The sequence below is a fragment of the Trachinotus anak genome, unplaced genomic scaffold (assembly GCF_046630095.1).
Source record: "Trachinotus anak isolate AG129_WGS33_773 ecotype Australia unplaced genomic scaffold, CSIRO_AGI_Tana_v1 ptg000015l, whole genome shotgun sequence".
Taxonomy (NCBI): Eukaryota; Metazoa; Chordata; class Actinopteri; order Carangiformes; family Carangidae; genus Trachinotus; species Trachinotus anak.
This window is the reverse complement of record NW_027273866.1, coordinates 10,078,558-10,102,158: the sequence shown is the minus strand read 5'-3', so window position 1 is coordinate 10,102,158 and position 23,601 is coordinate 10,078,558. Positions and strand designations below refer to the sequence as shown.

The 23,601-nt window shown below is 42.4% G+C and overlaps 2 protein-coding genes across 2 annotated transcripts in view; both read left to right on the top strand.

Annotated features, from left to right (window-relative positions):
- The window catches only part of plekhh1 (pleckstrin homology domain containing, family H (with MyTH4 domain) member 1), a 32,034-nt gene extending 16,707 nt beyond the window's left edge, over positions 1-15,327 (top strand). Inside the window, exons 8-30 of the mRNA XM_071498498.1 lie at positions 219-991; positions 1,301-1,379; positions 2,769-2,860; positions 3,000-3,147; positions 3,520-3,656; positions 3,962-4,072; positions 4,329-4,415; positions 4,806-4,964; positions 6,415-6,495; positions 6,758-6,937; positions 7,052-7,163; positions 8,038-8,150; positions 9,165-9,341; positions 9,445-9,542; positions 9,645-9,822; positions 10,186-10,341; positions 10,718-10,815; positions 11,112-11,253; positions 11,393-11,535; positions 11,783-11,912; positions 12,181-12,264; positions 12,933-13,079; positions 13,835-15,327. Coding sequence (XP_071354599.1) covers positions 219-991; positions 1,301-1,379; positions 2,769-2,860; positions 3,000-3,147; positions 3,520-3,656; positions 3,962-4,072; positions 4,329-4,415; positions 4,806-4,964; positions 6,415-6,495; positions 6,758-6,937; positions 7,052-7,163; positions 8,038-8,150; positions 9,165-9,341; positions 9,445-9,542; positions 9,645-9,822; positions 10,186-10,341; positions 10,718-10,815; positions 11,112-11,253; positions 11,393-11,535; positions 11,783-11,912; positions 12,181-12,264; positions 12,933-13,079; positions 13,835-13,987 — 3,578 coding nt within the window. The 3' untranslated portion in view covers positions 13,988-15,327. The remainder of the gene's footprint in view (positions 1-218; positions 992-1,300; positions 1,380-2,768; positions 2,861-2,999; positions 3,148-3,519; positions 3,657-3,961; positions 4,073-4,328; positions 4,416-4,805; positions 4,965-6,414; positions 6,496-6,757; positions 6,938-7,051; positions 7,164-8,037; positions 8,151-9,164; positions 9,342-9,444; positions 9,543-9,644; positions 9,823-10,185; positions 10,342-10,717; positions 10,816-11,111; positions 11,254-11,392; positions 11,536-11,782; positions 11,913-12,180; positions 12,265-12,932; positions 13,080-13,834) is intronic.
- A 3,020-nt stretch (positions 15,328-18,347) lies between these two features.
- Positions 18,348-23,601, top strand: part of slc25a21 (solute carrier family 25 member 21) — an 85,997-nt gene continuing 80,743 nt past the window's right edge. Inside the window, exons 1-2 of the mRNA XM_071498104.1 lie at positions 18,348-18,565; positions 18,680-18,765. Of these exons, the coding sequence (XP_071354205.1) occupies positions 18,696-18,765 (70 nt within the window). The 5' untranslated portion in view covers positions 18,348-18,565; positions 18,680-18,695. The remainder of the gene's footprint in view (positions 18,566-18,679; positions 18,766-23,601) is intronic.

Here is a 23,601-nt window from a genome sequence, read left to right as displayed (position 1 = left end):
CACCACTGATTGATATGTTCAGGGTCTTCCAAACCTTCATATTTTCTTCACAATGCTTGTTGGTCACACTATCAAATCCTCCAGACCTCTGTCAGCAGCAGCAGATGCAGTGATTTATGTGTGATTGTTCAGAACACACTGAGTGCTTATTCAGCATCATTTCCTTCATCGTATGTCGGCCGTCTTAAATCTAATTAACAGATTCTCTCCCCTCTCAGATGTGAAAAGGCCTCCTGAACTGGTCAGTGTAGGGATTTGCCTCGGAGACCTCGCAGCCCATGATGCTCTGTCTCAGGGTCGGTGCAGGGAGGGTCCCAGCAGCCCTGTTTCCATCAGTAGACCAGAACTCCCAGTGGGCGCAGAGGGTCAGGCGGGATGCTCGGACAGAGACAACTCCTCTGACGAGCTCAACAGCAAGTTCCGCTCTCAGTGCCTTCACTCGTCCTCGTCCTCTTCCTCTTCATCCTCCGCTTATGAGATGGCCCACGGACCAAGCTCCCCAGAGTCATCCATCAGAGTAACACCCAAAAGCCCGCTTCTGTCGCGCTCCCCCTCCACCAACAACCCCTTTCCCAACCCTCCACAGACTCTGGTTCACCAGTCAGGCACCAGCATGACGTTACCCAAAGTCCGAACTCCGCTCACCCCCAGAGACAGCATCCAGCTGGTCAAGAAGCACTACAGCCAGCCGCAGCCCAGCCTGGACAGACTGCACCACCTCAACGTTAACATAGACATCATGACCCCCTCCTCCACCTCCTCCACTCTTAAGAGCACCGGCACTACAACCTCGCCCTTCTCTCAGGTCGTGGAAGAAACAGACATTGATGATGGGCTTCCTGACAGCATGGACGGGGTGGTGGAAGGGTCAGAATCAGAGGAGTCATCCCGGGATGGAGTCTCCTTTGTGGGGCTTGCAGAAGAACTGGAGCGGTTGGATCCAGATATTCTCAAGCCGCCAACGCCTCCTTTACACCGCTTCCCTTCATGGGTATGAGAGACCATGTAACATGTTCATGTGTGAGCTTTAAAGGTGCTGATGATATAGTTAGCTAGTCAACTACTTCATATTCAATATATCAATAATTAATGTATTTATAGTGGAGACAGTTGTGTTGATATTTTCATCAAACTCTTGACTTGAAAGCAAATACATGCACTTTTCCCAAAACGTCTATTATTTGAAAGATTTATTTAGCGAAGATGTGGATGCCATGGTGTTGCACTGCCTTAAAGCGATTTGTGATGAATTTTGAAGAGAAGTTAAGAAGAAAATTTCAGACTGCTTTGCTTTTTGCAGGAAAGTCGTATCTATGCTGTGGCTAAGTCAGGAATGAGAGTGTCAGAGGCCAGTCCTGGAGCCAGGGGCCCCGGACGAGGTGAGTCTCCCACAGCCAGAAACAAGAAACTAGTCATCCACATTCAAAATCTAGTAACATTCACTGGTGCAGTGAAGAAGACAGCAAAAAGCTGCTAAAGCTGTGTGTAAGCCTGTGTGTGTGTGTGCGTGCTTGTGCGTCTGTGTGTGTCATGAGCCTGGGTGGTGCTGCCTGTGGTGTGGAAGATGAGTCAGTACTGTGAAGTGACATGTCATTCAGCTGATGCTTAAGCTGCTGTGGGGGGGTGAGCGTGGTTGGTTCGAATCTGTCATTGCTGCCTTTGATGTCACTTCCTCTGGCCCGAGGGTCCACACACCTGTGCAGATGGGGGCTTTTAAAGACCTGCGGAAGAAAATGGGAGGAGGGAGGTTTAGACGAGCAGAGGGAGAGGCTGCTTTTTAATCAGCTGCAATGAAAGGACGTGGTCTGGGTGTAATTACTGCTGTGCTTTCTGTTCCGACATCATCCATTTTGTCGGGTTGCAGACAGCGAGGTTTGACAGTTCTCTGACTATTGAATTTCCCGACTGCCAGGTACATGTAGCCGCTGCCAAACGTCTGTTGTGGATTAAGTCATAGCTTGCTCAGCTCATTCAGCTTCCTCTTAGGTTTGTGCCTTAGGGTGCATCTGTTATTTGAGGATTTTGATCTCTGGCAAAAAAAAGACCAGGGATAAGTTGTTCTCTGTTTTTTTTCACCAGCAGTTATTTCAAAAGCTTTAACGCTGTTTCAAGTGTGCGTGAAATTAAAGTGGATCCCTTTTACAAATGAAATACCACCTTTGCTCAGTTCATCACAAGGCTGCAGCCTCAATAGGTCTGGTATGCTACTGTTGCACAAGTTGCAACCACTGACAAAACTTGCAGTTCCTCAAATGAACACTGGAGGCTGGATCCAAAAGCAAATCAATCACCATAGACTCCCATGTTGAAATACCCATCTTTACAGCAGAAATAAACTTGTCTACAGCCTGGTACAAAAAAATGGTTTTTGGTCTCTATAGTTAATTTCTTCCTTGCCACAAACTAGCATGCATCAAAGACTTGGCTCCACACACGCTACATCTCTCTGCCCAGTTTTGGGGTAGTCAGAAGTTCAGCAGAGTCAGGCACTGCCAAGATGGCGATTGCAGAGCAGCCCACTCTGAGCTTCAAAACTGCTCTTCACAAACCTATGGGTGACGTCACGGATGCTACATCCATCTGTATATACAGTCTATGCTGTTGCACTACATATTAGCATTCAACATTTTTCTGTAATTGCCAGTGGCCAGTGGCCACTGTTTAGCAAAAGTGATATAGTTTTCCTTTAAGTTATAAATGATGTGCTACGCTCTTGTCTTTAAAAACTAAACAGTAAATGAAAATAATTTTAAACTGTTTTGTTGCAGGGTCCAACTTACCCCAGTATCCAGCGGCAGGTCCGTTCACCCAGTTGATCTATAAGAATATTAATGTGCCAGTCTACACCACACTGAAAGGGGTGAGTGAGATGGGCTGACAGTGCGGCGGCTGGATCTGTGCTTTTCTTTTGATGCAGCTTGTCAGCCACTTCAGAGCAGTTTTCATATGTACTGAAATGACATGAGCTCGTGTTGACCGGACTCTTTCAATTGTTTCAGAAAGCCACTCAGATAAGCAGTGTACCTCTACCTGACGATGACTCTGGGTCAGAGGATGACAGCAGCTCTCTGGCCAGTTTACGGACCTCCATCCTGAGCCCGGACAGGAAGGGCAGTGTCCCTGGGAGCCCACGTGCCGTCAAGAGAGGTGAGACATTGTGTAGCTAATTCAGCCAGCCAGTTAAACCATGTACCTCGAAAATGTCAACCTTTTAGGAATTGTGCTTTTTACTAAAGATAGGAATCCTCTTGGACTCTTCTTTTTAATATTCCTATGTATGCAAAATATATAACATCATAAACATAAGAAAACTCATAGATGCATTGTTATCAGTGAACAGCAACAATATTTTTACTTTAAGTTAAAATGTCCTCTAAGAAAGTCAATCTTGAACTCTGTCACCCAACAAAATTATATTTTCTGCTCAACATAAAGGTAGAATAGAATCGAAGAGAATACAATACACACAAATCAAACTTCCATTGAGCAAAGAGAAACTTAATATTTTCACCCATCCAGGTGTGTCCATGTCCTCCATAAGCTCTGAGAGTGACTATGCCATTCCTCCTGATGCCTACTCCCTGGACAGTGATTACTCAGAACCAGAGCATAAACTCCAGCGGACCTCCTCCTACTCCTGTGAAAGCACCGGGCCTGTGAGTGAAGTTCTGTTTGGGCTGTGTGCTACTCTGGAATCCCTTTGTCCACAGACAGTAATTTAAACACAAACACCTCTACTGACAAGATGCAAAATCTAAATGATAAAGAAATCAGAGATGGTCAAATACAGTCAGACTAGTCTTAAATATTCAGTAATATATCGGTAAAGCTACATAGAATTATGATATTACTCACAGGTACGATAATGTTGCTATAGTTCTGCATCTGTTTCTGTGTTAAGCAGTTATTTTGTACTTATTGAACAGTGCCTGGCAGTAATCTGTGCTCTTTGTGTCTGTAGGAGATGCTGGAGAAGTCTGGGTACTTGCTGAAGATGGGCAGTCAGGTGAAAGCCTGGAAGCGTCGCTGGTTCATCCTGAGGAATGGAGAGATCCTCTACTACAAATCTCCTGTGAGTGTGTCTCGCTGCGAGTCTGCCTGCCTGCTTCCTTCTAAGGTTTTGCTGCCTGCACAGAAAACATTGCAGGAATATTTGTAAATTGAAAGTGTTGAGGTGCAGGTTAGCTGAAGTAAAGGCACCACTACGTTCTCAACACCTAAAGATGTAGATTAATGCATCTCTAATCGCTGCAGGTACATTCCTGATGGGATTTTTGTGTAGTTTTGGGCAGAAATAAAGACTTTTTTGTGTGTAAATGTGTTTTCAGAGTGACGTGATCAGGAAACCTCAGGGCCAGATTGAGCTGAACTCGTCCTGCCGTATAGTACGAGGAGAAGGTGCACAGACATTTCAAGTAAGTGGGAAAACATACGAGCTGTATAAATTACAACTATGTATAAATTACACTGCACATTGTGACTACTTTCTTCTCCAGGCTGTGGTAGTTCAGTTTTTATATCTACACTTTGAAAAGTCTACCTCGAGTGTTCTTAAAAGAAGACAGCTGCGAGAGTGCACGTGCTACTACACACGCAGCAGCACTCTTATTATAGCTCAGCATCACAGCCGAGCTTTACTGCTGCATACCAGAGAAGCAGCTTAAGATGACATCAGGTGTAGTGTTGGACTGGAATGTTTTCCTGGCTTTTCGGAGGCTGATTCTGATCTCCTCTGACATGATGATGCTATCTCACTCGGCTTGGCTTAGCATTTCTCCCATATTTCTGCCTTTTCCTCTAATCAGTTGATTACAGAGAAGAAGACCTTCTACCTGACCGCCGATTCACCCAACATCCTGGAGGAGTGGATCAGGGTCCTGCAAAACATACTCAAAGTCCAGGCCAGCAGCCCAGTTACCGTGGAGACCACTGCCAAGCCCACCGTGAGAGGGTGGCTTACGAAGGTCAGGAGCCAGAAGTTGTGATTTGTGTTTAAACGTATCCATCTTTCTGAGAATTAGGTGGGAAGATGAAAAGAAACTAGATAAAACTTGGTGAGCTTTAGAGGTTTAATTTCCTTTGGACAGGATCAGACTAGTTTCTTCTGTTTCCAGTCTTTATGCTAAAATAAGCTCATCTAAGCCGCAGGCTGTAGCTTCATATTCAACATACAGCTGTTACACAGCAATTATACAGTAAATAAGATAAATGAGATAAAATAATAAATTAAATAATTTAACATTGTCTAGGAGATCTAAAATCACACAGGCCAGTTTTAAAAGATGATGTGTCTGTGTTTGTAATGTGGTTAAATTTATTTGGTTGGTGTCGACTTTTTTAAAAAAAAAATTTAATTTTTATATTATTTCCATAATTTCCCTGCTCTAGTTCCGCTCCATAGCTGTGAGGGGTATGGTTGGGCAGGCTCTCTCCCCAGAGAGGATGCCAGAAATAACTCATTTTCAGGATTAACGTCCTCTTTCAGACAGATATAGGAGTGTCTGTCACTGGGGTGGGGAGGCTTTGACAGAGCACTCTTAAGGCAGATTCTTGAAAACCGTCTTCACGTTGGGACACGGCTGTGAGACCAGAGCCGCTGGAATGCTACAGAGTCTCCCCTCCCCACCCACCCCCTACCTCTGGCTCCCTTCCTGCCTTTCCTTGGCTGAGGCCTGTCTGCTGGTAGAGTTAAGACACTTTAACATCTGACGGGTGTGTGTGATGGCTCTCTGACAGATGACTGACAGCCTCAAGCTGAGATGATGGAGCCCACGTCCTCTCACCAACCCCCCCCCAACCCTCAACCCTCTTCCTGTGATTTGTCTTTGATCTGCTGGTTATGACGTGATCTCAGTTCAGACAGGGGCTGTTGTGCCTCTCAGCACAGTTAACCCCGCTGACCCCCGGGGTTAAGGGATGCACAGCTGTCTTCATGTTGGAGGCATGCTCCAGTGACACCATCACTGTGTTTATACTCTCCAAAAGAAGCCAGCTTCAGATTTATAATTATCATCTGCAACTGCATTCCTGTTGAAAACAAAGTCGAAAGCAGCAGAGGTGGAAGAACTGTTTTCATTTGGAATCAGTTGTTACTTTGCTTTGGAAAAAAAAAGGTTTGAACTGTTGAAACTGTTGCTGAAGTCGCTGAAGTTGCTCTCAAATGATTCGCACACCCACGCTGCCTGCACACTCCTGGGACATCTGCTGGTCAGATGTAGAAATCAGAAATTCCCTGACTCACATCTGTCAAGCTGTTTAAAAAGTTTTCTGGTTTCAAAGAACACACACACGCGCACACACACACACACACAAACACACACACGGTCTCATATTACTGCTGTTTGGACAAATAATCTTGGAAATTGCCCTGGAACGTTTCTCAAACTTCTTTCTGCTGTTGTCTTTCTGTTACAGGTCAAACACGGTCACTCGAAGCTGGTGTGGTGTTCTTTGGTTGGAAAAGTCTTCTACTACTATCGCAACCAGGAGGACAAGGTTGACAAAACAAGCCTCTCCCTACACTTACCATGCAGTCACTGCTTTTGATTTTGTGTTTTGTTGGCAAAAATTGCTTTTGAAGTACACGCTCCTCAGCGGTTGTTATAATCTGTGCAGAATAACAGACTTGACAAATGAAGGAGGTGCTTACATCTGTTTCTTAGAAAAATAAAATTGGATGTCAGTTTAACATGTTCTTTTAATTCAACACTTAAATTTATTGGTATTGATATTCCCAGAATTTTTTGCTCTGTTTCAGCTGCCTCTGGGCCAGCTGCAGATCCGGGAGGCATCGGTACAGGAGGTGGATCGCTCCTGTGATTCAGATGAGGACTACGAAGCAGGCAGTCGAGGTTTCCTCTCCTCCCACTGCACCTTAGTGGTCCAGCCCAGAGACCAGAGCCCGACATACCTGCTGATTGGCACCAAGCAGGAGAAGGTACAGGAGCAGGAAATGTCTTCATAAATGTTGAGCTGTTATTCACCAAGAGGAGCTGTATTATTTTTTGCTCTCTGTATATTGTGTATATGAGTATGTTTTTATTCCCCTCAGGACACGTGGCTGTATCACCTGACTGTGGCAGCCGGCAGCAGTGCAACCTTCAAAGTGGGCACAGAGTACGAGCAGCTGATTGGTCAACTGCTTGATGCAGAGGGAGACCCAGGTGAGAAATCTATCTCCTACAGAAAAGCCTCAGAGGAACTCACTGATTTGTTGTTTCATATTTTTGGCTTTGAGCTGACAGGAGATCAGGGGAACAAAGGTCTCTGGCCGGGCTCAGAACAGAGATGTTACAGTTACGTAGTCAGTATCTTAAACCTGTGTGCCTATCAGGTCATGAGTGTATTATTTTTTTGATGTATAAAAAAATATGATGAGCCTGGTTTATCATAGGAAGAGACTTGAGTTTGAATTTCGTTTGTGCGTAGCAGTAAAATGATGTGCCATGGTTATTTCTAACATCCTCCTTTGCTTTCTTAAGTAAATTAGATGTAACTATAAATACCTAATTACATTACAAAGCCAACCTTTTTTAGTCCACAGACCAGGAGCTTGTGCTGGTTACTATAATCATTTTATTCAAATCCAGAGCAGAGCACTGCAAAACATGTCCTATTTTTAAAATGCCACGTATACCATACTGGATTGGGTGAAGCAGAATTTTTGTTTTTTTTATTTCATTTTTATTTTTAACTTTCTGCTTGAAATATGAAAGAGAATTTTTAAAGAGTAACTCATGCTTCTTACAGGTTACAGGTAGAAAAACGGAGAAACATTTGATCGCATATTTCTGTTGTCTCTATTAATAGTCTCTATTAGTGGATACAGACTTCCTCAGTAGCAGGCTATGTGTTATTTTGACCCTCTGTGTCTGACGGCTGCAGACAGTGTTTATGGCTGGAGCAGTGTGTGAATTTCTGTCAGCTGTTGAGTCATCACAACTTTGAAACTCAATCTTTATGTTTCTGTGTGTGCATGTGTTTGTCTGGGTTTATATATATATATATATGTGTGTGTGTGTGCTTCTTCTTTCCCAGAATCTGCCTTGTGGAGGAGCGAGGCATTGAGCTTTTGTAAGGAGGGTCTGCGCTCGCCTCTCACCACTCTGCCCTCTGAAGCTCTGCAGACAGAAGCTCTCAAGCTTTTCAAGGTCAGTCCCTCCACCTCTCGCCCTCTCTCTGTCTCTTTTGTTCCATCCCACTTACTTTTGATTCTCCATTTCCTTTCATCCTTTTCTCCAAATCCCTCTGTGCTTTTCTGGCTGCCTCTCTCGCCGCGAGGGTCTGTTTAAGACGTCATCCATCCTACTCCAGTTTGTCCCCACCGCAGCCCTCCTTTTATCCCCTCCTGCTCCTGGATGCGCTCCGTGGCCCTCTTCTTCTCTTCCCTCCTGCCTCTAAACCAGATCAAAGGCTCGAGGACGAGGGCCCCAGCTCATAAAAAGTGTGGAAGAGAGATAATGGCCTTGATTATCTGCTCTGATTGAGGCTAACCGTTCCTCTGGTTTACAGCCAGTGTGAAAGGCGCCCTCTTTTAAGAGGAGACATGGGAGGTCAGGGCTCTCAGAGAGTGGCAGCAATGGATATGGAAGCCACAGGATGGGGGAGGAGAAATGGGATCAGAGCAGATCAGGGACCTTGTAGAAAGATGGCAGATCCTTCTCCCTCTCTTTTCAACTCTGTGGCTCTCGGTGCGCCCACCCAGGCGCCCCCCACCCTGCCCGACTCTCGCTTCACAGCCCCATCAGCTACAGTGGGCCTGTAGGATTGAAGGGTGAATGGATCGGCTCTCTCTTTGAGCAGCCAGCCTTAAAAACCCGTCCCAAACACACACAAAGAGAAAGAGTGAATGGAGGTGACATGCTTTTCAAGTCTATGTTCTTCTTCATGTCTTTGAATTATTAATGAATCTGACACCACTGATGAAAACTGTTCAATTGTTTCTTTGTCTTCAACCGTCGCAGCGAATGAGAACAAACAATGAAGTTCTGACCTCACACCAGGATATCTGTGTTGCTTTTAATCTGACCTGAATCTTATCATCACCCAGTGCTCTATTTGTTTATTTTGCTACTGACTCCAGAGTTTGGAGTTTCTGGTGTATGTCACTGTTTGCCTCCACCTGCTGGTAGTTGAGGTAAATTGATTTTTTTCATTCTCTGTAGTCCTGTCAGCTCTTCATCAACGTGCTGGTTGAGTCTCCGTCTATCGATTACCACACCTCGCTGGCCCAGAACGCTTTGCAAGTGTGCCTGACCCACCCAGAGCTGCAGAATGAAATGTACTGTCAGCTCATCAAGCAGACCAACCACCGGACGCCACACAACTACTCCCTCACGCAGGTCAGACTGGTGCACGCTGGGGACAGGGCAGATACAGATGAAGGGTGAAAGAGGTGATGAAAGAGCCTCTGAGTTGTAACTTAAAGTATTTCTCCTCCTGTAGTGCTGGCAGCTGTTGTCTCTGTGCGTGGCTCTCTTCCTTCCTCAACAACATTTCCTCTGGTACCTGAGACAGTACCTGCAACGCAACGCTGACCCAAGGTGAACTAACTCAACCCTTACAGTTAACCAGAAAAACGAAAACCTGCTCTGAGTTCAGTTTTCAGTGCATTGTTTACACCTCCGTCTCACTTTCCCACACAGGAGTGAGGTGGGGAAGTACGCAGTGTACTGTCAGAGGTCTGTGGAGCGAACGCTGCAGAACGGAGAGCGGGAGGCCAAACCTTCACGTATGGAGATCGTCTCCATCCTGCTGAGGAACCCCTACCACCATTCACTGCCTTTCAGCATCCCAGTCCACTTCATGAACAACACCTATCAGGTAATACCTATCCGCAATTATACTACTACTTACCAAAGGTGTGTCACCTGTCTCATCTTGTCTCGTCTTGTTGTGGACTGAAAATAATACAGTGTTCAAAGAAGCTGTTGCATTGAAAGGAATGTGTCGCCACAAATCCCCTGATAAAAGATCCGAGACTGACTGACGAATCAGATGCCAAAACACTAAACATGGTGGTTAATAATAACATGAGACAACTTTTGCCCCAACAGCTAGTCCACAACTGTAACTTTCCTTATCACTGGCACAGGTTAGAGTAGACCTGCAGGCTCTGAAACGACTGTGGTTCTGCCGCTGTACGATATCCTCACCGTGTGTCCTCTGTTTTCTGGCGTGCTGTAGGTGGTGGGTTTCGATGGCTCCACCACAGTTGAAGAGTTCCTCAACACACTGAACCAGAGGATTGGCATGAGGAAGCCTCAGCTGTCTGGGTTTGCCCTCTTCACTGATGATCCATCTGGCAAAGACCTGGAGCACTGCCTGCAGCCGTCTGCCAAGGTAGGACTGTGGGTCACCGAACATAAGTGGATGGAAGAAACCCTCCACACGCCACTGAGGCTTCTGGCTCTCTGTGGTGCATCCTGCCAAATCATTAGTCTCATGTTACCTAATAATTTAGAGGATCAGTAGTGAGTAGTTCAGGACTGTTTTGACAAATTGGGGCTGTCCAAACTGTGGTACTTCCATTTTGTTTTCATTACGGTTACTGAAACTGTTCCATCAGGTCTAACCAGCCCATAAAAGACAGCGAGTGGACTACATTCATGACTCATACAGTACACATTACAGCTCACATTTCTGTCAGACAGAGCCTGAGATAAGCTAGAAGCTTCCATATGTCTGACCTGAGTCTGACTCGTTTGCCTTTTGTCAGATCTGTGATGTCATTTCGAAGTGGGAACAGGCCCTGAAGGAGCTGCACCCTGGGAAAAACGAGGGGACACGGATTGTTCGACTAACATACAAGAGCAGGTAGGATTTCTATTGTCAGAGCTGGGCTTTTCAAGACACAAACAGGTTCACACACAAATAAAGCACACATTACCATGGCATCTTCTATTATGTGGTCATAAACATCTGTCCAAGGAAACACAGACCACACAATGAAAGCCGGTGATGTGATATGTGTTATCTGCCGTTTTCACTGGGGTTAGATTTCCTGCATCTTGGAAATGAAGTGAAGTGTGCATAATTCCAGCCTTTTACCAGGAAAACAAGTCTCACAACAACTTTTTCTTGTCTTTTCTTTTTTTTTTGGGCATGCTCAGACTGTGTTTCAGGTCTCAGGTGAAAGGGGAGACAGAGCGAGAGCGCCTCCTGCTGGCATACCAGGTGAATGATGAAGTTCATCAAGGCCACTTCCCTGTGAACAAAGAGCTGGCTCTGGAGGTGGCTGCCCTCATGGCACAGGTCTGTAAAGATCAGGTTGAGATGCATATAAAGGTTTTCTATATACATGCTGAAATCAAATTTATTGGACAAAGACTTTATTGGACAAAACCAGCTTTCTCTGTCTGACGAGCTCTCTTCCTCTGTTTTCTTCTTCCAGGTTGAACACGGTGATCTTGAGCGACCGGCTGCCTCCTCTCCTACCAGCTCTCCTCAGCCTAAATCTCAGCTTATTCTCCTGCAGGCCTTGGAGCGCTTCTACCCCAAACGCTACAAACAGGACTGCAGCTCAGAGCAGCTCAGGTAAAACAAACCACCACTGCTGTCCAAATTACAAATGCATCACTCTGCATTTTCTTATCTAGAACCTGAGAACCTGACGTCCTCATACACATTTGTTTACGAAAACAAAGTGGTGGTCGTCCACGTGTATGTCAGAGAAAACCAGATCAGACCTCGATTCTGTAGGTTGTTTTTGTTATGAATTCACCTTCAATGATACAGATATAAATGATATTTAAACCCACCAATGTTTCTTTTCTTCTCCCAGAGACCTTACTGAGCGTCTGACCACTAAGTGGTCTATGCTACGTGGGTGCAGTGCATCCGAGTGTGTGAGAATATACCTGACTGTGGCTCGGAAATGGCCCCTGTTTGGAGCCAAGCTCTTCAGTGCCAAGGTAAAAAAAAAAGTTTATAGAGTCTATTTCTCTCATTGTTATTTGTTGAATGTTGTTCTCTGTGTGACATTCCTCTTTTACAAACCTATGAAAACAAGCATGTGCTCTTCACACTAAATCATCATCAAATGTAAGAAGAACTCTAACATCGTCATCTGTCATGCTTGTAAAGACAGGGGGGACCCGTTAGAGACCCAGAGAGGAAGATGTGGTGCTTGCTGCTGTGACTTACACCTGTAACACAAACCACTGTTTCCTCTCTCCACAGCCTGTCCCCCCCTCTCCTGTAGAGCAGAGCCAAGTGTGGCTGGCAGTCAACGAGGATGGACTGTGTGTGCTGGACTATGCAATGGTGAGTTTCAAACTGTAGAGCAAAAAACCTGCATCAACAGTGACAATATCTGTCATATGTTGTTGAATAAAATATTTTAAAAAGAAAATGACATTTATAAATGAAATAACATTTATTTAGAACATTTTAGAAGCTCTGTTCTGATTTTTCCTTCAGCTTTAGTTTCAGAAAGTGAGACTCCTTTTTACGGCTGCTGCTGTGCTGGTTTGGATGAGCCACAGCTTTAAAGTTTTGTTGGCCCACTGGTCTAGAATGATTTTTATTCTGTGGTGTTTGAAACACCAGAAATCCACAGGAAAATAAAATAACCAGCCTTTTTTGACATTCTTGACCCTGACAGATAGAAGTTCCAACATGTAAACGATGTTAAAGTGAGCTCTGTAATTTTCAGCAGCCCATGCTGATTCGTTTCAGTTTTGGTCTGGCAGGCAGCGTGGCTCATGTGCTCCCAGAAAGTCAGAGGAAAAGAAAGAAATCACAATAAGTTGCTGGGAATTATGTCACGCTTCTTCACACTCAATTTGCCCCTCAAAAAAAGCAGAAACCAACATGATTTCCCAGATGAATTTCAAGCTCTATTCTGAGATCAGCATTAAAATCTGAACTTTCTTCCCGTTTATGTTCGCTTTACTGCAACATTTCACACCGGCAAATGCTTTTGTTTTCAGCACACGCTGGTCACATACTCCTATCAGTCTGTGATCACCTTTGGTGGCTGCCGTGACGATTTCATGGTGGTCACGAGCCAACAGAGGGAGCCCGGGGTGGGGAAGAAGAGCGTGGAGAAGCTGGTCTTCGCAATGGCTAAACCAAAGGTACGTCTCCTGTGTTCACCTGCACACATCTTCAGTCTGACTGGTTTGTCTGTTTTGGCTCCATGTGTGAGGTCGTCACTGAAGACGACTGTGTGTGGAAAGACGGTGGGGTAGACAACTAATGTGAAAAAACACAACTGGAAACTTCATCAAGCCAGGCTCAGCTCTGACAGAATAAACTGTAACAATATCCACTTTTATACAATTAATAGACTTGAATAACATCCAGTTTCTAATCAATTCCAATGAGCACATATTGAAGGTGACAGGTGGTGTTGATGGAGTACTTGAGTTCATCTGATAGGGCTTTGTGGGTATGTCTTAACAATCTATGATCTAAAGCATCAGCAGTTGAGGCTTAAAGGAAATGCGGGTGGTTGGATTGAGTGTTGAAGGTGTTGAAGAGCTATGAGGGAGCCATAAAGATAAGGGAGGGAGCAGTGAGCCCTGACTTTCCCGTGTTCACCTGTTTTTATGCAGCTGAGAGCTAATGGACAAAACAGATTGTTTGTTTTATTTCATGTGCAGGATCTCTGCGGAGCTTTAACAGAGTCATATTACTACTGTAGGTGACGCCAGTGAGGGTGACTTCATTCTTCACCGCAGATCAGTTGGGTTCCTCAGGTTTTCACATCTTCTGTGAAGGATACTGTGTCTCCAGCTCCCAAGAACCCAATGAAACACAATCGTATTATAATGTTAAAGCCATTAATCCTGCTCTAGTCTGATCTGCCCTGTGTTTGCTCCTGTCCCAGATACTGGAGCTGACTCTGCTCATGGCCAGCTACATTAACCACTGGAACCCCAGCCTCCCGCCTGCCTCCCCCCAGCCCATCGGCCACTGGGATGTAGACAGCAGGCACTTCCCTGCCATGAACTACACCACCAAGGGCCCCACACTACTGTGAATCCTGCAAGCGACAAGAACAAGAAAGACTGTCTGAGGCTTGGTGACACGTTACCTTTAGTCCGTTTTCGTCTGGAGTGCGTTGGGTTGCATGTCTGGGTTTTCCATTCGTACAGAACAGGTACTAGGAGATTATTTTTTTAAGAGTTTCTTATGAAGATTTAGATTTAGAAATGTTAGGTTCGGTCTTGTTAGACTATTTATTTGTACAACTAAAGAGTGTTTCAACTCTGCTTAAATTAGGTGTAAGGTCACGTTCAAATTCATTGTTGAAAATGGACATTATTGCTTTTTGCCTCTCGTCACACTTCCTTCATGTTCCAGCCTTCCAGATCTTTCCTGAGAGCCCGGCTGGCTGAGCTACAGTGCTGTGTGCCACTGTAATTATTTACCATCAATTTTCACACATACTTGACAATGAACCAGAATTTAAATACATTTTAGAGGTACTGTGCAATTAGAAAAGGGACTGAGTATACAGAACTAGAGATTCATAGATTTTAGTTTCTTAATTTGATATAATCCACATCTAATATTATTCTAATTTAGGGCTGCAACTAACACTTATTTTAATCAATTAATCTGATGATTATTTTTTCATTTAATCAGTAAGCCCAGGTTGACATATTCATATTCATTCAACAGCCCAAAAACCTAAAGATAATGAATTTAACATCATCGAAAATGTCAAAAGAAAAACAAAAACAAAATCACATTTGAGTTGCTGGAAAAGGGATTTTTTTGGCATTCTTGCTTAAAAACTACTTAAACAATAAATAAATTAATAATTTCTTGTACCCCAGTACAATTATAAATAGAATAAAAATAGGCTGATTTTTTTGCCCACCTATCTATCATGAAGTGAACTTATGTGGACATTTTTACCCAGATCACCTATTAATGTTATATAACTGGTACTAATGAGATTGAAAAGCTATATAACAGTGATATATAATGTTTATCTAATGAATCTGTGAAATTTTAGCAGCAGAGTCTCTTCACATGTTCATTTTCTCTGAAAACATCAAGACATGCAGCATTTTCACAGTCAGTGTTTTAATAATCAACGGTCGCATGAAAAAAGAGGCGTTGAGTTTTAAAAAGAGCTACCAAAATATTTTAATGACTTGAACTGTTTTGGATCAAACCACTGTCATGCTCGTGTCCGTTTTAGTTATTTATTTTATTTCCAGGAATTTTTGGCTTCTGTTTAAAAGGAAATGTTTTCACACAAGTGTCATGTTTGTAGCAGAGTAATTTAAGAGCAGAGTGTGTCTGTTACTGTCTCTGTGTTGCCTGTACTGTATGTTTGTGTGGTAATAAAATAAATGGTACAATCCACTTTTAACTTAATTCTCCTTATATCTTAACTGAGTCTACTTTATACCATCCTGTGGTGAAAAGTAAGTACATTTACTTAAGCACTTCACAATAGGTCAAATTTAAAGAACCTGTGTTTTACTTGACTATGTCTATTTTATGCTGCTTTACACTTCTGCTTGACTACATTTAAGAGAGGATTGTTGTGCGTTTTTCTCCTCCACAGTTATCTAAAATCTGTTGTTACCAGTTACTTTTTGGATCAGGTTTTTACAAACTTATCTGCTTCTAAAATATTTGTTAGCTTAAACCTCACAGCAACATATGAAGAGTTAGATTCAACTCAACGAGTTGCAACATTAAGATGCTGTTTAGACATCAATGCATCAGTTGGACTGAGTGATACAGTTATCTGTGTTTTTCCAGTACCTATATCATAGATATATATATATATATATATAATGAATAAATTAAATAATCAAATTCTTCTTCAGTATAATGAGCTGTGTTCCACTGTTGTGTATTACATAAGGTAGAACTCTCCACAAGTGTAAATTAAAAACTTAAGTAACTAGAAGGGCACTGAGAGAGTGCAGACCTCCACCCAGGCCAATGTCAAACAACATAGACCAGATCCTGACCTGCCTCTAAACTGAAAGTGTTCTTCCCTGGTCCGTGCTCCATCCCTCTGGGAAGCTCAGTGCAAATTGGTTCGGTACTTTTTGTGTAATTGTGCTGGCAACAAACAAACAGGCATGGATTTAATCCTAAAATAATTAATAGTTATAATCTCTAAAATAAGTAATATATCCTAAAATAAATAATTTACAGTTATAACTTAACTATAAATCATTAACTCAACTTCATGAAAAAGAATGAATAAAGTTATGAGTTAAAATTATGAATACTTTTACTTTGCTTTTGGTCTGGTTTGAATAGAGGACTTTTAGTTGTATTAAGCTACTTTTACATAAGGGTCTGTATTTATATATTATTCAGTATTTATGTGGCAGGTATCATTGTCCAGAAAACAACGATGATGATGATGTTCTGTCTCTTCATTTGTGGGTACACATGTTTCTCAGTGATTACAAAAAAACATTTTTATGGTGCTTCTCAAAATAATGTCAGTCCTTAAATGCATCAGTCATTTTCTTGGCCTTCACTGGTGTTCTCTTAAAAAAAACACGTTTTGCCAGTGAGTCTAATCTATCCAGGAAACACAGGGTTTATGCAATAGCAACAAAATTAATATTTCAGTCCCAGCCCCTCTTGGAGAAAAAAAACCGAAGAACACTGGTTCTACACACTGTGTCACTAAAAAAACGTCTTCTCTCGTTCAACACATCCATAAAGTAAATACTTAGCCTGTGTGCTGGTTGTACACAGCCTGCCCAGTCTACATGTTTTACTGGAGTTGAGGTTGCAGGGGTGGAAGCTGTTCTGCTTTTTCTTATCCAAAGGGGTCAGAGTGGTAATGGCATTTTCCTGCCAAATATGTGCTGTAAATCCCACACTTTTATAGCTTGTCTGAAGCTCTTGTTGTTCCATGGCTGCTCTTATACAAAATGAAATGCTCATTATAGGGCTCACTGCTGAAGTTCTGCGTGCCTTCACTGCTCATCAAAAAAGAAAATAACTTCTGTCATCTTTCCATGGTGCAGTTAAGCTCGGGCCACGTGTTCTGTAAGAGTTTAAATCAGACTGAATCTAAAGTAAAAGATTCCAGTGTTGTGGTAGAGATGAGAACTTTGTTACCCTCACAGTAAACCCTCACAGTATTTTACTGGCTGACTGTGTCACTGTGCATGTTGTATGAATTATGATTTGAAAAGAAATATTTACCTTGAATAGTGCGTATGCAGAGGGATGTGTGTGCATAGTGTAAAACTTATTTTAGATCATAAAAAGCCATGTGTTCTTTCTCATAAGCATCCAGAGTGATGGCTTCTTCCAAAAATAATTTTACAAGGGTCTTTTATTCATATTTAGTTGCAGTACTTTATTTTACTGTATAGATCTATTTCTGTACTCTGTTAAATTATACATTGATTGGTCAATAAAATAAAAAAACAAATAGTGAAAATCCATAAGTAAAAGTATTAATAGCTCACCGCACATTTCCTCTGCATGTAAAAGGCCTGCATTCAACATGTTACAGAAAGTAAAAGTACAAAAGTACAGAATAAAATACAGAAGAGAATAAACAATTAATATAATCTATTAATCGAAAAAAGTAAATTCACACAGTAATCAATCATGAAAACAATAATTAGCTGCAGCCCTACTCTGCCATTTGTGAAAGAGCAAACTTCAAACTTTTAAAGCCTACAGCTCAAAAAACATAAACTCATAACGGTGAAACTCAAAATATCCCTTTGAAACAAAACACTCATTTATTTGATCAGTCCCATTTGAACTGACCTAGTGACCTACTGACCTGGTGTACAGTAGCCCAGTGGTGAAAGAAGTACTCATATCTTTCACTCATGTAAAAGCAGCAATGCCACTCACTAAAAATACTCAGTTACAAGTAAAAAATATTACAGAGGTACAGAAGTATTATCAGCAAAATGTACTTAAAGTATCAAAAGTGAGTACACTTCAGTCAGAGTGGCCCCTTTGTTATATGTTATGTTAATGTAATATACATCATATTATTCTAATATGTGTATTGTAAAAATGTGAATATCTAAAGTAACTAGTTACTATAGTTTTAAGATAAATGTAGTGAAGTATTAAGTAGCATAAAACTGAAATCCTCAATTAAAGTACCTCAAATTTGTACTTAATTGGAGTAAATGCTCTTAATTATTTTCCAGCAGACTGTTATGTAAATATCTGTCAAAAGACTTGTGCAAGTTGACAGTTAAGCTTTATTTATGTGTAGCTTCATGCATCTATGACAATAATATGACCTTTGTGCTCATTTTGTGAGTGTTTGCTTCATATTGATCTCTGGCCGTGGAAGTGGGGGAGGAGGGAGGGGGGGGGGGGGGGGGGGGCACAGTTTATCTAATTGTTATTTACAATATTCAAACACATGATTGGTGTGCGGCAGTGGGAGGGTGAATGTGAACCAGCAGTTTGCTGCTAGTAATTGGCTCCACGTTAGCCTAGCCTAGCACAGGGGGGCACTCGGAGAGGTATCAGTGCCGCGCCTCCTCCGGAGAAGGCGCAGACAAACCGACTGATCCCGGCGGGACGAGCCTGAACTCCACCGAGCGACCGCCCTCACCACGCCGCGGAGAGAGGACAGGTTGGTCGTCCTTACCACACGATATGAACTGCTACTGGTTTATTTACGGGGGGGGGGGGGGGGGGGGGTGCAGAGAGCTTGTTACAGCTGTATCTCACATGTTTCCTTTGGTAGGAACCTGACAGTAAAAATGACAGCCAAGGAGCCGCAGAGCATGCTCCGAGAAGCCTCCCATCAGATCATTGCCGGTGGATCCGCAGGTGAGTCCGACAGTTGTTTCACTTCACTACTTTAAAACCAACTGATTCCGATTACGCAACAGTTTTGCGAGTGTGCACAGCGACACACACACACATGTGGCCCACGCAGAGGCACTCCTCCAGGAGTTTCCCACGAACACCGGACAAAATGTCTCTAACCGGGACCGCACATGCGTGGCTAACAGACACGGAAGTCTTCAGAGGAAGGTCCTTCCATCAAAGAGCCTACAAGTATCACCAAGATAGTTCTCTCCCTTTCAAATGCTGGCTCCCCCTGTGCGCTTCCTGGAGAGCACACGGCGAATGAAGAATTTACGCATGCGCGCTGCTATAACCGGATGATTTATGTTTATCGTGTATTTGAAGGCAAGGAAATTATGTCTGTGATCATTTTTCAAACATGGTTTCAGTTAGGCGGGCGATATTTTTCATCGTGTAACATAAAAACTTGACTAAAACTTTATACTATACTATATAGCCAGCGAGCATTTTATTAGGAACACCAAACTAATCAGGGTCGGGCCTTCATTTGTTCTCAAAAGCTCAGAAAAACAGTTTTTTTTAATGGTAACTTGTAAGGCAGACAGTGTCATGTGTCAAGTTCACAGCTAACACACACACACACACACACACACACACACACACACACACACACACACACACACACACACACACACACACACACACACACACACACACACACAAACTATGTAACCAGGACATTTTCGCGTCAGTGTTGTTGCAGTATAGCTTCCGGCCACCGGCGGCGGCAGTGAGCGCACAGCAGCTGAGCAGCGCCGCGGTGAGGGAGTGAAGAAGAACCGCGGCGCCATTTTTAAAGTTTGTTTGGAGGTTTTTTTTTGTTTGTTTGTTTGGACGTTAAATCAGGGTGACAGAGCGCACACGGAAATCTTTTATTTACACACACAACTCTCACAACTCTTCAGCTTCCTATTTTTCATTCATTGCGCTTGTTATAGTCCGCGGTGTCTTGACGTGGTCGAGCAATGGCAGCCTTTGAGACGCACATCTGAAGGCCTTGCTTTCTACCTGTTACTGAGAGCTGTCTTCACCCTTTTTGTTTATGCTGGTAGGAAATCATGTTTTCCGTGAAAATAATCACTAGAAATGTGTCGGAAGGTCGAGCGAGGTGGCCGCCTCGTAATTTCCTATGCCTCTTCACCTGTGTTGGCTGTGAGATAACCGCTGATTGTCCCACTCCTGGCAGTTTAAGTGCAGGACAGTGTCATATTTTTCACAGTGAAGCCACTATTGTAACCTGTCCATTCAGCCTGGTACATATTTACTAACCTGTTCGAGAAACAGCTGCAACAACATGAAAACAAAATTTCAAAACCTCACAGGGAGGGAAGTTCAATGCAGGATAGCCACTGTTGGTTTGGGTGGGTTGTTGTAATTTGAACTATGAGAGCGATTTATACCTGTGAAGGTTATTTATGGGCCTTTATATTGCTCAGTGGTGGTGACCAGACTTTCCGATGGCAGAATTAGCTCCTCTCTCCGTTGCATATGACCCATAACGCTGCTTATTACACCAGAACCTGCATGAGAATCATCACGTTTGAGGTTTTATTTATTATCAAAGTCATTGATTGATAGCATTTAATGGTAGATATAGAATATGAACAATACGGAAAATAATAATAAGGCTCAAGTTGAAAACCCCTCTACGCTCTTCTTCAGAAGCCTTTTGTCAACCCACTGGCTGCTGCTCTCTACTTTACAACTTTGACCTTCATTAAAAACTGACTGACGTGTAGTAAATATTGCATATTGTGACTTTTGCCAGGTCGTGTTTGCTGAAGCGGAAGGCTGAAGTAAAAACAGAGAGACAACAGCTGGTGAAGAAGATGGTTAGATTATCCTGAAAGATTTACCCTTCACCAGAGATGCGGTGGAGAAGGAGAAGTCTACTCTACACTGTGTAGGCCTACGTCTACTTTATATCATGTAGACTTATGGCAGTCAATTTAATCAGGCTTAGAAATGCAGAAAACATGAATGATCACTTTGCGGCAAATAAAACTTATTTTGAATCAGGTGTTAGATGCAGTGCTGGAGTTTACTTATTCTACGCTCAGTTGCCAGTTTAATAAGTGCACCTTGATCCTTGTCCAGCATTAAATCCCATTTTGATGATAGTAATGAAGTTCAGTGTCATAATGTTACAGGACTTGCCCACAACAGACTTGTCAGTGTATAAATATGGACACGTGGGAGATATTAACATGCCTGCTGAGTGAAGTGGAGACATGTGCTGAACTGGAAATTGCAAAAAAAATAGCATTGCTGCATCATCCTATCTGTCGTGCTGCGTGCATCTCGTATAAAAATCCTTAGCTTAAAAGTGTATTAAAAATCCACTGCTAACAGTAAACAGATGATGATTGCATGAAAAAATAAGGAATTCTCCTTCATGTAAAGTTCTTGTTGTACACATTGTGTCAAAGACTGTACTGAACCAAAGTCAAGGTTCATAGTTAATCATTTTACATTCCTCATCTTGTGCAAAAATAAGTAGTTAGACTGATACGTCTTTGGAAGAAGTAAGAAGTTATAAATCATAGTTTTCATTTTCCTTGTATTGTAGTGTAGGTGATTGTTAGAAAGCAAATAAATAAACGCTACTTTGGAGTTTGGACGACCCCCATAGCCAACGGAAATCTGTCTGATGTTGTCTGAGGTTCTGCTGACGTGAAAGGTCACTGGGTTGGAGTTTTTGCATGGGTTGTCACAGCAAATAAGTAACCATTTACCTTTTATAAACAACTACGGTTAAGTTTTAGTCTCAGCCAGGAGCTGGACGTGCAGCTCAGTGACCATCAGTTCAGCTGAATGTGTATTTGTGGCGTGAACGTGATGAGGAATGGCTGCTCAGCAAAAGAATTTTCTTGCACAAATGTTTTTTTTGTCTGCAAGGATGCAAAATTATTCAAGTAAAAAAAAAAAAGCTTACAAGTTTGTTTTAAGAAAAGCTTCCTATACTGCTTGTGTGACAGTTATTCCGTCAGTACTGAGTTGTTATTTCATCTCATACTTGTTGACCTCTCGCGTTCTGCTCTTCATCTCTCCTGTCACCTCTCTGTGTTCTGAATGTTCGATGCAGAATTCAAATATGTCGTTGCTCTAATCTTACCCAAAATATTTGTGACTAGCAAGTCTTAATTGTGTCAGTTTTTGTTTTCAAGCTGAACAAGCCAACAGCTGTAATCAATAAGGGCCACAAAACAGTTCCTCATGTTTGTATTCTTGGTGTTGTTGCTGTGCTTAACTCAGCAAGTTGATCAACACTGACTGAAGGTTGGTTTTTTGTCTTTCTTTCCGTCGTGTCCTTCTATCTTTGGGATATGTTTTCATATTTAGAAATCACAATAACAAACTGTACATTTTTAAAGAGAATTGTTAGTTATTGGTTGGAGCAGTGTTAGTGATATAGTGTACTTAAACATATTTAAGTAATACATAAAAAACATAATAAAGAGTTCTCTACTTCTCTAGAACTGCTTAATAGGTATAAAGTGTCTATAATCAATACCAGTGATTTGACAAATGCTTAAGAAATGACTTTCCCAATCGGGTTTGTGGCAAACACTAACTTTTGTTCTCTTCATCCTCCTCTGTGAAGCCCGCATTTCCTCTGTTTCTTATTTTACTCTCCGCAACATTTCTCTTGGTTCTCTGCAGCTTTCTTATGTCTCTTTTGTGAAAATGTGGCTGTTTCTATGAGTTGAACTCTGCTGTTAAGAGGTTGAAGGGGTGCTCGTTGTATTGTTTAAATAAGAGCTTCACTAAACTTGACATAATCTACCTATAATCCAAGTTACAGCCAGTAGAAATTTGAATGACTCTCAGTACAAAGGTGTTTTACAGCCAAATGTCGTTGCTCAAAAACGCCAATATTTACCTCATTCTCTCACAATGGTTTAAAGAACAGTGGCTTCCAGCAGCACTAAAAGTGTTGTGGCTCTTGTGAAATTGACTGTGCACAAAAAGAGATTATGGGCTGAAGACCGTTGTGCCCAGAGTTCACTTGTTTCACTACAAAAACCCTTTTAACTGCGCTGCTTCAGTAATGCAGAAAAAAGAGAAATGTGATGGATATTTTATGTACTGTATAACTGCAGTTCACCATTTTCATCATTGACCAATCTGCTGGTTATGTTCTAAAATGTCAGTATTGGGGAAAGTGTCCCTCTCAGTTTCCTAAAGATAAAGCTTTCGTCTTCAAATTGCTTGTTTTGTTTGCTCAATAGTCTAAGACCCCAACATTTAATTTTACTGTTGGAAAGCAGCAAATCCTGTCAAGGAAAAAATCTAATACAATTAATTGACAGTTCATGATTTTTTTTTTGTCCATCAGTCAGTGGAATAATCATTGTAGGTCTGTTTGACTGGCAGAGAGTTGGGAGTCGGCTGCATCTTTGTGTGTTTGATCTTGCAAATTATATGCTGGCAAGTAGATAATGACTTCTAATTTGTCAGTGACCTTTTTTTTAACTGCTGTTTTAATTAACGCTAAAATAATTCTGAAGTGTTCTGGCTGTGACATGTTTCAGGAGATGTTTTCATGAGAACTTGTCACATTGGCTCTGGCGTTGCTGCTTGTCCTTATCTGTTTACGCATCACAAGCCCCCTGGGTCTGACAACCTGCTGTCCTGAGCCCCCATCCAGAGGCTGTGGGGCTCCTGTCTACCCTCACCAGGGGTGATGGGAGCGTGCAGGGGACACAGGTTTTATACAACAGCAGAATGACCTCAGTGTTTCTCCTCACCTTCACCTTCCCCCCACAGCTTTTTTTTTTTCACACCTAGATT